The 15,811-nt window shown below is 27.2% G+C and overlaps 1 protein-coding gene across 1 annotated transcript in view; it reads left to right on the forward strand.

The window, feature by feature from the left end:
* The window catches only part of LOC142329231 (protein scabrous-like), a 111,731-nt gene that overhangs the window by 33,177 nt on the left and 62,743 nt on the right, over positions 1–15,811 (forward strand). Inside the window, exon 3 of the mRNA XM_075373638.1 lies at positions 5,989–6,230. Within this exon, the coding sequence (XP_075229753.1) occupies positions 5,989–6,230 (242 nt within the window). The remainder of the gene's footprint in view (positions 1–5,988; positions 6,231–15,811) is intronic.

A 15,811-nucleotide genomic window follows, 5' to 3' on the forward strand; every position in this document is an offset into this window, starting at 1 on the left:
TCCTACCACATTTGTTTTTATAATCATATATTTTTCCATTTTTTAAATAAAAAAAATTATAAAATAAAGTTTAAAAATATAAAAACCCCTTTAATAAAATTACACTAAACATAAGGATGAGTAAATTATAAGTAATTGTTTGTTTTTAAATGGTGTTTACTTTAAAGTAAGTTGAATGAAGTTTAGACCAGATGTCAATATTATGTGTATTTTGCTATTTTGTACTCCTTTCTTGTTTATTTATCGTCTTGGTTTTACATGTTTCTCTTTATTATAATTGTGTTTTCTTATCACATGTTTTGCTTTCCTGATATTTTTCATCTAAAGGTACAACCCTATAAGCGCTTTTCGTAAGAGGTGTTTAGGGGAGTTGCTGTATGCCTCATAGGTGAGGCTAGAGCCGGTCCTTTACAAAAAATAAATAAAAAAAAGAAAAGAATAATAACTGGGAGATGGCTAAAAAATAATGTAGCCAATGAGGTCGAAGCGCGGAACCGTGCTGGGCCAGGGAGGTAGCCCTTTTGCTGATGACGTCTTGGCCTGGTCACACGCAAGAGTGACTGGGTCGGAACGCTCTGATGAAGCATTAAGGACCCTCGAGGTTGAGGGACAGGGTCAGGAGGGTATGCATGGAGACACACTCGGACCCCGACTAGGAGTAGTGACGGGGAGGGTAGTTCTTCTGGGGAGAGGCATCACGCCATCCAGAAGCGGAGGTCGTGTTGCTTCAATGAACCAAGAGGGACCCCGTTGGGAAGGTCCAATGGGTGGACAATGCTGAAGGGTGATGGCTAGAGATCGCCGCGTCACATAAGGTCAACCGAGGCAACGTCTTCTAGGCGGTTACAGGTTGGCCTTGTGTGGTTAAATAAAAAAACAAAAAAATCCAGATGTCAATGAAAAATTTAGTAAAACTTTCTCGCACCAGCCTCCGCAGCGCGAGTTGTAGCGTCTCGGTCTTTCATCCGTAGGTCCTGGGTTTAAATCCCGGTTAGGCATGACATTTTCACACGCTACAAAAATGATCATGCATCTCATCCTCTGAAGCAATACCTAACGGGTGGTCCCGGAGGTTAAAAGAAAAAAAAGAAGACTTTCCCGAACGAACATTCTTCTTCTTATTATTATTACTGTCCTCTCAATTAATAATTCATTCCTAACAAAATTATTATCTCTAACAAAAATCTCTACTGAGTCCTACACACATTACGTTAATATAATTTTTTTAACTCGTGTTTTCTCGATTTTACGGTGTATTTCTTTTTACGATTATTAAAAGTTAGTTTTTCCGCCATTTTGGAGTCTTACACTTGATTTACAAAATTAATATTTATATATTTTATACATTTTAGTAAACCTTACATTAACGTGTTTGAACCAACGTGATAGCTAACACCGTTATTGCCTAATAATTATTACAAAACTTTAATTTTTGTGGCCATTTTAAGGTGAACTCAACGAACGATCGCGACCATTCGAGTACTTTTATAATCCTCTAACTATGCTTAATCTGAATCCGAAATCAAAATCAAAATCCGAGGGAAAAATTGTTCATACACATACATAATATCTATTGAATTCAACAACGAAATGTTCGTTCAATGAAAAATATTAATTTTTATAACCTTTTTACTTCCTTGTACGAAGTAAAGGAAGAATTGTGATCGCCAAAAATTTCGGTTTTCAGATTTCAACGGAAATATCCATTTTGATCATCCCTGAATCCATTTTAACTAGTTTCAGCGTGACTTCTGTAGATACGTATCCAAAAAATTTGGATTTTAGACTTTTTAACTGCAGTAATAAACCCTCAATGAGATCTTTTCAACGATATATCATAAGTGGTACTTATTTTCATTGGTTCCAGAGTTATTGCCAAATAAAAGTTTAATTAATGAAATATTTGGATCTTACAAGGGTAAGGCATATCAGTTTGAATCGGACATCATCTCCTTTTTTTAACTTTTTTTTTTAATTTAAATATATTGATGATTTATTAATAATTATCAACCTGTGTGTGTAAAAAAATGTACAATAAATAATGATTCAATAATAATAATAAAATTTGAAAAAATATCAGAAGTTATTAATGAAATAAAATTTTATGTACTTTAATTTAAAAAAAAATGTGTATATGTAATTTAATAGGCGTACAAAGAAGTCAAATGGTGTCCACATAAGACTTTTTATAAGTAAACTTTATTTATTCATTAATTATTTTTATGTTTACTTACGTATTGCCCTAATATGAGTTTGAATATCTCCTTATTTCAACATACGAGATGTGTACTAACTTTCATAAAATATATTTCAAATTATTTGTTTCATTCAGTTGAATTTTATTGTGTACATCGTGGATTTGAGGTAAACATAATGGCAGATAGTAAATACTCTTTTGCTAATAAAAACTAAGATTTTTTTTTTATTATCGTTTTACCATATATTTATAATAGGAATATTTTCTCCTACATGTTTCGCCGCGTCAATGTATCAGCATCGTCAGAGTATGAAAATTATCCTCATCACGTTTCGTTAGTCTTACACACAAAAAACACATATCATATCACAATATTATACATTAAAGTAAATATACTTTACAAATATATTAAATTAAATATATTTTACAAAAATCTTCCATTATTGCCGTGTTATCCAATTTAAGTTTAGGCCTGAACTGATTAAAATTCTATTAATCTTTATCGTTTATTGCTAATGAAGAAATTATCAGATTCAAAATGTATTAGTTTATTTATGAGTATCAAACTGAGTGATTTTTGTTTTTATATATTTGTAAACTTTCCCACGCATTCATATTATAGTGTATAATTACGGTTTGTAATTTTATATATATAGACGATAATATATTTATAAATTATCAAATATAAAAAAATAATTAAATATCCTAATGCGTTATAGAACCGTCACGGTGTTTGTTTAAGGGCTGCACTGTCTGACAGTTGTGCTGAATTGTTAAAAGGGTGTCTGCTACACAACGCATTATATAATTATTATTTTATGAAGGGAAACTACACTAATGCAGGAAACGTTTTACATATATATATGTGTGTGTGTGTGTGTGTGTGTGTGTGTGTGTGTATATATATGAATATTTCAATGTTACAGCAAGTGGTTGTTGGTTAATTCTACAGTAAATGTTATGTTGTTAGCGTTGGCTAGCAGAACGAAACTCCAACCGACTTTACTGTCTGTTATAGGGGTAGACAGTTGAAGGGTGCATCCTATGAAAATGTTGCAAGAACAAGTACGCACAGCGTATAATGTAGGTGGACTACTGAACGAACCGTCCGTTGCGTTGACAGAATGTACGCTTTGCACCTGCTTTCTCGTTGAATTTCCTCTTCACCCCTCACCTGCACTACACCATTACCATCATGCGCATACTTATACGTACATTTATTCAAGCGTGTATATTTTTCCTTTGTGTATTATTATAAATTCATTTATATACAATTTGTTTTTACTTTTATTTTATTTTTAAAATATGAATAATGATTATTTTATAATGAATAAGTAAATTTTTAAAACAAATTATTTCTGCTTGTTGATATAGGAATAATTTTGTTATAACAGGAGAACGGAAATTACCTCTGCCCCAAACAGGTAGTAATTATTTTTTAATCGTTACTTACGGAAACAAAACATATCGTTATAAAATATGTTTTTATTATTTTTTTGTTTAAATAGACTAATCGTATTTTTAAACAATAATTGAATTATTTTTTAGCGATATATTTCAAAGATTGAATTCGTTGATAAAAATTAGATTGTTTACTTTAGAATATTTTTCTGTTAGTAATTGTATAATAATACATTTTCATCTTAATAATTACTGTTATTTAAAAGTTACTATCTCGGTTTTTTTAATTTTGTTATCTTTATTAACATTTTCGTGGATATCATTTCTGTACATCATAAAATGTATCTTCTCACTACTATATATATAAAATTATAACCTCTATATCACCCTAAAAATTATATTGCATCTATAATATAACATAAATCATAAATAATTAGAATGAGAATTTGTAAGTGGTTATGAATTCTTTAATATTATATAGATAATCCCTTAATGAACCCAGACATGTGTATGGTGTTGTTTCATGTCGGAACCGGTACATTTACTTGTTGCTTTAACATTATCTATCTCACGTCTGTTAATGGTTGTAATACTTGTAAAACACCTGAGGTACTAGTGGTACTAATCAGAGTTGCTGTATATGAGAATAATGGCGTTTACTGCACATTCTAAAGTGAACATGTAAAGATATCACTTTTAGGTTTAAATGTCACTTGCGTTTGGGTGAAATTAACTCGTTTATATGTAATAACAGTATATTCAACTTTGTGATTAAGACAAAAGGAATCTGTTGTTTTAATCACAAAAAAATTGAATTGTACATCACATAACTTTCCTTGTACGCCTATTAAATTATAGACACATTTTTTTTTAAATGAAAAGTACATAAAATTTTATTTCATTAATAACTTCTGATATATTTCATATATATTTTTTTATTGTTATTAATGAATTATCATTTATCGTAAAAATTATTTCACAATCAGAGGTTAATAATTATTAATAAATCAATACATTTAAATTAAAAATAAAAAAGTTAAAAAAAGAAGGAGATGAAATCTGATTTGAACCGATGTGCTTCCTCTTTTAAGAACCAAAAATGTTTTTTTAATATTACTTATGTAATATTTTTAGTATATGTTCTTAAATATTATCCATGGATAATGGATTTATTTTCAGGTATTACATGTCTTGTGTTAATTTACCTAATGCCGTTTTGGTTTTCAGATTATTAGAACAAGACGAAAGATGGTTTACATTGTTTAAAAAAAAAGCTCATGAAATGGATGTCTAATTTTTCTGTAACTGATTTTAATGTTGTTTGTTTTTATTTTTAACCGCTATGAATTACCTTATTTCAATTAATTCACTATTTCAGTTTCTTTTTCTTCCTCATTTACTTCATCATTTCCTTGTGTTTTTCTTTTGTTTAGGTATATATTTCTTTTTATTATTTATGGAAACCTGTGATGTTTTCTAATTTCTTTCTCAGGGATTTTTTTCTTTTGTTATATATAATGTTAATTATAGTACACAGTTTATTTTTTAACGTGGATTTATCCGACTGGTTCAGCTTGCAAAGTATTTGTTGACTTTCCCGGCTATTTATAATAAAAATTAAAAGAGTTGGAGCAAACAAAAATGAAATAATATGTATTTTTTGAGATAGGGAATAAATTTTAAGAAAAAAAATTTCTAAAAATATTCATATAGGGTAAGCTTAACAAATTTACTTAAGTAAATTTTTCATTAAATTTAACATCCTATTCAATTAAAATAAGAAAAAGAAAAATTTCAAAACACTTTCCAGTATTTTAGCTCCGGGATCTATAATTTAAAAAAATATAAATACTTCTTGATAGCTCTATTTACGAAGTAAAATCTGATGTGTGCACCACATGATTCCTTGTATGCCTTTTTGTACAAAAAAAATGAAAAGTACATAAAATCTTATTTGATTAATAACTTCTGATATTTTTTTCATTTTCTTTTTGGCTAAAAGTAAGAGGAAAGTAATCCTATTACTTTTGGCCAAAAACTGGCCCAAATTGCTGGGTGGTCCTCTTTCACGTGATGTTCAGTCATACGACTTGCTTATAGCTTCATTGTAGAAGCTGATTGTAAATAAATAAAGGAATTCAGCAAAAAAAGAAAAAAATTATTGGTAAATCAGATTTTTTTTATTTTCCACCGGTTTCATTTAAATACAACTTCAAAATGTACCGCTGTATGAACGTTTGACAAAGAAATACCCTAAAATATTTCATTATCAATTCATTTAGTATAACAGGTTTATTTTAGAAATCTTCAGCGAGTAAAATAAGTTAATCATTAAGTACAACTTTATTTGATAATTAATTACTTATTTTTCACTTTTTCTTTGTTTTTAGGAAAGAACTTGCGTCTGCAACACAACGTAACGACCATTTAAGAGTACAATGGGTTGCTAGTGGTGTAACAGAATTAAGATCAGAAATGGCCGAATTACAAAATACATCAACACGTTTAGCTAACGAATTAAATCATGCAAGAACCGAAGTAACACTTTTAAAAAGAGATATTTCTTCACTTCGTAACTTAAATTCCCGTATTAATTCAAAATTATTAATTCTTGAAACAAATCTTCGGAATTATAAAAACAAAAATAATGATTACCATAATCAGGTAAGAAAAAATACCTATTATTAATTTTTTTTTAGATTTAATTAATTTAATATTTTCATAATAATTGTTATTAATCCAGAGCTAATGAAAGATATTCTTTCATCGTATTTCTCCTATTCTTTTGTATGATTATTTCCTTCCATTATTTTATTCTTACTCTTTGTTTATCAGCATCGCATTAAAGCCATTCACTATGTCACTATGAAGTTCCATTTATTCAAACGAACGCTGATTAAGAAAGAAAAGAGTACGACAGATAGAGAAATGAAATAATAGTACATAACATTTTCTTAGTTGCCCCTCATTTATTTACGAACTCATAATTTTATGTATTTATTTTATTTTTTAATGGTTTTTAAAGTAATTGACTTTTTATTTTATATAAATATATTTTACATCGTTTACAAATGACCTTATATAAGCGTAGAGTTTCTTTTAAAAAAATAGCAAATTTGAAATTCATAAAGAAACTTAGAGTCTTATAATGTAATTAACCTCATTTAAGTAAGTTTTGAAGAAATTAAAAGCCCTTTAAAAATTACTTTTATTTAGAAAGGTTTTGGTTCATTATAATTATTATTACTATTATTATATTAGCTAGTATTTTATGATACAATTACATTTGGAATCGTTAAAATAAAAAGTTTTAATTTTAAATATGTGTATACGAATTTGTGAAAGTTAATTAGAACAACAGAGAATAAGAATTTTTTCATATATTAAAAAATTCAACAAAATGTTTAATTAAAATTATTATATCGAATCAAATTATTAATTATTATTATTGTTCTATACATACAATATATTACAGAAGAGTAAATAGTTGAAGTACGAGACACTATCCTTGTATGATCGAAAGTATTGTGTGCTTGTACATACGAGTGTATGTGAATTTTAAAACCTCTATCATGACATGTTTGAGCTACATTTAATTTATAGAATTATATACGTATAATTTTCTTTTGTCAAGTGGAAATTTTGGCACATATCCATTATATTTTAGCTGAAATGTCACTGCGTATATGAAATTTTAGTACCTAGACGTACGTGTATAATTTACCATTACGGACGTGATTCTGACAGCAACTTTTCCTGTGTAATTTAGTGATAATTTGAGTTTATTTCAATAAAAATTATTAATTTATTAATTCCATTAATCTTTTTTGTTTCATTTAACAATGACAGCTTTTAATTTTAATCAGTATGGTCTTTAATTTCTCATATTTTTATTAATAAACCTTTCATAAAATAACATTATTTATTTAAATTATATTCACATTAATGAGAGAATTTTTTATGGTAAAACTGTTGTTAAATTATTCTGTTCCATGTTACGTTATTTATTTCGGTTTGTATTTATGTTTCCTTTAAATTCAAGGTAGAAATACAAAATTACAACAGCAATTATCTCCCGTAACTCTACTATTTGTCAACTGAATTTAAAAAATAAAATGTCATTTTTTCAAAATAAAATTCCTAATATTTTAGCAAATAATATAAATTTTGATAAAACTAATATTTATAGAGATATAACGGATTGAAAAATAAACATGGCCGCCATTTCGTAATTGGCGAAGTTATTTAAATCCTGATTTGTTTTGTTAATTTTAAACCTTTATAACCAGGACGCTTACCAAATATTAATTTGATTCGTCTATCCGAACTTGATATATAAATTTTTATATAAAAATAAGAAAATGGCTGAAAAGGGGAGAACGAAGGAGAAATTGTCATTTTTCCTAAGGATATTTTTTGTTTAGTTTTACAAATAGAATCCGAAAAAGTATAGCCGGTCCATCATTTTAGAAGTAGGTAAATACATACATTAAAAGTAGGTAAATAATCATATATTTCAATATTGTGTTTTTTCTCTTTTTTCCTGCCAAAAACTTTCAAATCTGTGATACAAAGAAAATTTGTTCTACTGCATCGAAAAATCAATTTTTAATATTTGTATTTATTAAAAATTATTATCCATCAACATTTTGAAATAATTATTAACATTTTTTGTAAACATTAAAATATTTTTTTGTTAAAAAGTATTGAGTAATTTTTATCTTAAGCTGCATTTTTAATTTCTTTTGAAAGAAGCAAATATTATGGCCGATACTAGGTAGAAGATTTGCTACTATAGCCCTATTGAACCACAAAATTCTTTCTCACAGATTTCTTAACAAAAATAGACGTTCATTACTTTTAGAAATATCTTATCGGACCAGGTACAGTAGGTCAAAATGAAAAAAAAATTTTTTCTAAACATGGCCCTTTCTTTATTCTTTTCATTCTTATTCTTGATTCAATAAGAACGTCGATCAATATGAACGAGAAAAGAAGGCTATGGAAATTGAAATAGTGATTGGGACAAACAAAAGATTTTGTGTGGTTGTATAGTGGTACACAGTTTCTTCATCATCTCTCACATAGAGAGAATCTTCTGTATACTTCTTATACCGCCTGAATGATTTCCTTACCTGAAACTGACACAAAACGAATTTTTTTTTCTTTATAATTTAAAATCGTAGAAAGATATATATTTTTAGAATTTATTTACTAATAATAGATTTCTTAGATTTTTTAAACGTAATAAAAAAATATTTTAGTTCATAAATTAAAATAATGATAAAAATAGTAAATTAAAAAAAAAATGGTAAGGTCATTATATATATTACTAAATTATTTATATAAGTGTACCGTATAAATTGTTATGACGATTATATTAGTTTGTTAAGCAGTTTATTACAATGAAATATTTTTCCCACATGCCATCCACCATATGTATTTTCTTCTCACATTAAAATTATTTCTTCAGTTCATTTAACATAATAATTATACTGTATAATGGAGTATATAAACTTATTATTATGATGTTTTCAAATTAAAATAAGAAAAACTTAATTTCTCAAGAATCTTTATACATATATATATATAAATATTAAAAAACATTCCGGAAGGATGTATTATTTTTTATTTTTTCAAACAATTATAATTTTACAGGAATAAAATTTATTTTATTCCATATTTATTACAAGAATAAAATTTTTGTTTGGTTTGCAATAGCTGCGAAAAATTAGTTGTTTTTTTCTTTTTTTTTTTTAATTTTTTATGATTACTAACAAAATTTTTAAGTTCAAATAAGCTTGTCAGTTGTTCTTTTAAAATATCATACTACACAGATGTTCCATTGAACCTAACATGTAGCACGGTAACCAAATTTATTAAAAGTTGATTACCGCGTTATATGATTACCGCGTTTATAAAAGATCCGAAAAAGACATGAAAACAAAGTTATTCTAATATTATAACAAACATTTTAATGACGATTTTACTAAGAAAAAATGTAGGTGAGATATTTTTATCTTGCTTATATCTTCTTCTTCTTCTGAATTTAATATACTGTAAGGAATCAGCATGTCAATCCTATTAAAATCCAAATGATTATTCAATTTTATAAGTGATGTATTCATTTTTTTTTTTACCAAAGGGCTGATTTTATAAAGAACATCATTACTCTCAGAAAAGGAAAATTTGAATAATATCCTTTGTATTTCAATGTTTTACATGTATGTATCATTATAATAATAAAAAATCTAAGGTAATTAGTGAAAAGCTAAATTAATATAATCCTTTCTGATAAGAAACAACGCATAATAATACTCATTAGCCTACTTTAATTTCGGAAACTTTAGTATTTTTTTTTTATGTAATATGATCAATACGGATCTTTGTATTTTCTAAGTTTTGAGGTTATACCACAAGTCAAAGATTATTTTTATAAAACTCAAATATTTTGTTTGTGTGTACATGTCTATTTTTATTTTAAATCTAAAAAAGAAACATTTTATCTAAATTCATGATGGTCTAAAATAAAACAGAAGCTTGTGTATTGGTCGAGTAGGTTCTACTAATTTTTTTTACCAATTTTTCAAAGAAAGTACGATATTACTTTCTGCGGTCACACGGTGAGATTGGAGGGATGAAATTAAATTTTCTTTACATTTTGAGGTATGAGAAATACAAAAATACCATTCATTTTAAAATTTAATCTCCTTATACATATAGGCCTATGTATAACATTTGTGGCTCGAAAGTTTCCAGAACTACTAAATCAATTTGAATGAAATTTAGGTATGTTGTAGTAGTGTATTTGAAATTCTGCATGTGAAATTTTGATGAAAATTGGTTGAGTCGTTCCTGAGTTACGCTCAGTTTAAGGTCGACAACAGACAACATAATCTTAATTTGAGGTATTTTTTCGGTCACATGGTGAAATTAGGAGAGGATGTAAATGAATTTTCTTGACGTTTTGAGATATGACGATTACGAAAATACCATTCACGTATCAAATTTTTTGACATGAGAATCTCAAAAATAACAATCATTTATAAAATTTTGTGGCTCAAAAATCTCTGAAACAAGTAGATCAATTTCATTGAAATTTAGATATGCTGTAGTAGTGTATCTGAAGTTGTGCGTGTGAAAATTTTATGAAGATTGGTTGAGTTGTTCTTCAGTAACACTCAATTTAAGGTAATGTTAAATTTGTATTGGTGTATTTTTCATACGCGCGCGCTTATGCAGCGAGTCACACTGTTGAGCGAGTTTAAATATGATGCTTGTGTGTACGGTGAACTCGTTATTTTTAATTATTTTATCATATAAGAATAGTGATTTAATTTTCTTATAAACAGAAAAATATATTTTAATATTAAATAAAAAAATAAAATTATACCTCCTTTAGTTTTCTTATTCAATTTTTGTTTATTTCTTGTGCATAAAATTATACGAAAAATATTATAGAAAATGAAATAAAGAAAAATCGATCTTCCTGCGAAGAACTGCGAGACTTTTTCTTAATTCGGATATACTTTTTTTTTTAACTCGGCTATATGTGTTGTTTTTTTATTTTTTTTTTTTTTAAAAATCATATATTGATATACGAGGTCTGTAAATAAAGTAATGAGACTGGTTCAAAAACCTTTTTATTTACACTCCAACTATACATTGACTCTATCACCTTCGAAATAGTTCCCTTGGGAAGCCACGCAACACTTCAAACGGTTTTCCCACTCTTCATAGTAGTGTTGGAACTCAGAAACCGGAATATCCTTCAGATGGTAGGTTACATATTTTTTTTAATGTTTTCTACAGTTCCAAAATGGTGTTCTTTGAGATGGTTTTTAAAGTCAGGAACAGAAAAAAGTCGCAATGACTCAATTCTGATGAATAAGGTGGTTGAGCAACTACACGAATGTTTTTCTTTGCCAAAAACTCATTAATTAAGAGTGCAGTATGACAAGGTGCAGTGTCATGATGCAGCAACCAGTTGTCTTTGATGACTAATCTCGCGCGGGCAATTCTTTTCCGCAATCTTAAAAGAATTTATCGGTAAACATATTGATTTATAGTCTGTCCTGTAGGCAAAAATGCCTTATGGACAATGCCATTACTATTGAAGAAAAAATTAGCATGGTTTTGATTTTTTATTTGCTCATTTTTTGCTTTTTTGGACGTAACTTGACCATCTTTTGGCCATCTGTAACTTTTTTGGCCATCTGAAGATGATTTAAAGCACCTAAAAACTTGGACTCATGACGAAGCGTCATCTCTAAACGCCCTTTTCAGTTTTCAAAAGGTTTCAGTAGCACTCTCACCGAGTTTAACACAAAACTTGATTGCACAACGTTGCTCATAATTTGTATCACTCATTTTTGTAACGCACAACAAAAACTCGTTTCACGAAAATTTGTTTACGTCTGACGTGGCAACAATCGACTAAAAATATTAATACCTAACATAAATCAGCTGTTCATATAACCATATGTTTACTAGTAACTTTATAGTGTTGCCACTTTGGCTGCCAAAAAAAACTAGTCTCATTATTTTATTTACAGACCTAGTATTTTGAATATATAGAAGAATTAAGTTACATTTTTTAATGGATTTTTTAAGTAATAACTAATAATGTTCTATAAAATCATATTCCACTTACCAACAATTTTAAAAGAATATATCCGAGTACTTTCGAAGCCGTTAGTCCATCATCAGGGATTTGCCAAAAGATCTTAATTCAAATATATAATTATATTTAAATTATATTTGTTTAATAATAAAAATTGTACAATTTAATTTTATTTCTTGACGACCGACTGTTATGAATGTAACAAATTTAATTTAAATACAATTATACATTTGAATTTGAATTAACATCTTTTGGCAAATCTCTGATGATGGAGTAACGGCTCCAAAAGTACTCGGATATATACTTTTAAATTTGTTAAGTGGAATTTTATTTTATACAATTGTATTAATACCAACGGTGCCAAATGCTTAGTAAATTAAATCTAAAAAATAATGTTATTAAAAAAACTTTCATGTAAAAATTTTGGTATAAAATATTTTTTAGGTCCTTCCTGATTGTTATAAATTTAAGTTTTCAGTTTTTTTCTAAATTACAATTATATCAACTTTTCTCAAAATGAATCAATTTTTTTCTTTTCTCAAAATGAAACACACTTTCAGGACCGTAATAAATTTCAACTCTTTTTACACGATTAGGAATAAATAATCATCAAAATAATGACAAAAATAAGTTCTATAATATTTTAAATTCTTTTTGTTATTTATTTTGTTAACTTGAATTTTTTTATTTATTATTTTCTCTAAATGTGATGTTTAAAAAGTGAGAATATTTATCAACTGTTATAAGAAAAATGTAAGAATTGAAATATTTAACTAAAAAAAAAAAAAGAATTAAATTTATTTTCAAACATTTTCTCTAAGTTTTTTTAATCCTTTTAATTTATAAAACAGGAAGAAAGAGTTTACAGAGCTGACCTTGTTCAAAGATTTAACTTTGTACTGGCTAAAAAAAAAATAATTTATTAAGTTTATAACTTTTTAAAATAAGTAATTGTAAGTATAAAAGTAATTTCCAATTTTTATAAGGAGAAGATTAGATTTTAAGCTCTTATATATTCGAGGAAATTTCAAAATCATCATCACCTCTTTTTATTAATTTTTGCTTTCTTTAGATAAAAAAAAAATCTTGAAAATATTAATAATTTGTAATATTCTCTTTTGAAAGTTTCACTCAATCTTATCAAAATTAATTAAGAATATATCTTAATATCTACCTAAGTGTAACTTAGACGCTCGTTTTCTATCAAAGAATTTTGACTACAATTAACTGAATAATGGTGTACAATCTAGAAAATAGTTTTTGATATAAAATAAACATAAAAAGGTCTCACGTATTGAAATATTATTTTTTATGGTTAATTCGTCTCATAAGTTAAAGGCCTATGCGTGGAATATTTATTATATGAAACATTTACAGCGTATGAAAAATTCAAAGCCTGATCAGGATTTGAACCCATAAACTTTCGGTTGAATGACGAATAATAAACTATCGCTTCTTTACTGTATACTTTTATAGAAAAATCATTTAAAGACAATAAAGTTTTCTATTTTCAGTTTTAAAATACAAAATGGAAAAGATTTAAAAATCGATTTTAGATAATGAATTTAGAAAATAATAAAAAATAAAATTTGATATCGACTTACCCAGTTGTCTAAGAAGCTAAAGTTTAATAAAATTAATCTTATACGCAGAAACACTTTGGCCTAATTTGGTGATTAATAATTAAACTAATTAAAAAATATTAAGCAAATACAAAAAATTAATTATTTTACGTACAGCCGTACTCCCTTTTCAGATTGAAGCTAAATTTGACAAAAATTATGTAGACGAATGAATATTTTTGTAAAGTATCATGAGTTTTTTTAGGATTCGTTTTCGAAATATATAACAAAAATTCTAAAACAATTTAGCTATTTTTATTCTCTTTCCTAAGCCGATTGATTTAAAAAGTCAATACAGACTGAGCAACATAAAAACGTAACCGCTGCAGAATCGATAGCTTATGTTGGAATCAAATTTTATGAAATATACGGATAAATTAAATTAGAAAAACATAAAATTTAATCTAAATGTTGCATTTATTTACCTTATTGTTACAAAAGATGTTCAAAATGACCACTCTGGGCATCTATGCACTTTTGTGCTCGACTGATCATATTGAGAGTCTGACGCAAAACGTTGTCAGTTGCGTTGATTTCTCGTTGAATTTCTCGTTAAATCTTCAGTTCATTAATATTGTGGGGGATTAGATGCATAAACTCTCTCCTTTAAGTAGCCCCAAAGGAAAAAATATATGAAAATATTTTAACTTAATTTCAAGTTTTCAACTTCAGGCAGTTTGGAAATATTTATCAAAATATAACACACACACATACACAAATATGAAAGTAAATATATATATTTACTTTCATAATTTTCCATCTTTTTTATACTTTTTGGATGGAGGAGATCATGAAACGCCAAGATTTGAAAAAATCCCACACCAAAAATTTACCAATCACTATATTTTCCCTTAAAGCTATAGATATTGCCAGGAAAGTAAAAACAATATTATAAAACAATAGTAAAAACAATGAAAGATTTAAAAAATTACAGCTTTTTTCGAACTACTACTATAAAATTTTAAAAGTAAAGGTGTATCAGTATTTCTGCATTTATTCTTATTAATTTTCAGTTCAGAAAATTATTTTAATTCGATTACGGTTTGCAGTAGGGATTAAAATTTATCAAGAAGTAAGTAGGCATTTAGTAAGAAGGGAAAACTGCTTTGCGAAAAGTTAAACTTAGCGTTAAGGAATAGATTAATGAAATATCATATTTGGAGTGTGATATTCTATGGAGCTGAAACGTGGAGGATGAGGAAGGCAGACAGAAAACGAGTTGAGGCTTTTGTGGTGTGAGTGTGACGCAGAATGATAAATTTCAAATGGTAAGATCATGTAGAAAATAAAAAAGTATTAAGGAGAATCGGAAAGAACAGGAAAATTCTAAATGTGATTGAATGTAGGAAAAGGAACTGGCTAGGACTTTGTATGAGAAGATTTATCAGTGGATGCGATAGAAGGCTTGGTGAATGGAAGGATACGAAGAGATTTTAAATGATGGATGGGATTATGGAAAAGGGAAAATATGCTGAAACAAAGAGTTTAGCAAAGGATAAAACAAGGTGAAGAGCAGCAGCCGTAACAGAACCTGCCCTAACGGCAGACCGCTATGAATGAATGAAATATTTTGCAGATCAGTTCTGTTACAAAAAAGAACCTTCAATATTATTTTATTATATGTGTGTATTGTATTAATACAGTTATACAGTATAATCGATTTTTATTATAAAATTAAAATATTATTTAATTTTTATAATATAGCTAAAGAAAGTTCCGTTTGAATGGAAAAGACCTGATTTTGTTTTAATCTTATTATTAAACTTGATAAAAAATGTTAAAACATTGTTTTCCCCTATTGAATCATTTTAGATTATGAAAGTTTAATATTAATGAGATGTGACTAAATAAGTAAACTTAAGGAAATTTTATTGTGGGGATAAGTCCTATAACATTAAAGTAGAAAGAAGTTTAAGAATTGATAAATAAGGTAGTGTTTTTAAAGTTCAAACATTTTAATTTAATATA

The sequence above is a fragment of the Lycorma delicatula genome, chromosome 8 (genome assembly GCF_047948215.1).
Source record: "Lycorma delicatula isolate Av1 chromosome 8, ASM4794821v1, whole genome shotgun sequence".
Classification (NCBI taxonomy): Eukaryota; Metazoa; Arthropoda; class Insecta; order Hemiptera; family Fulgoridae; genus Lycorma; species Lycorma delicatula.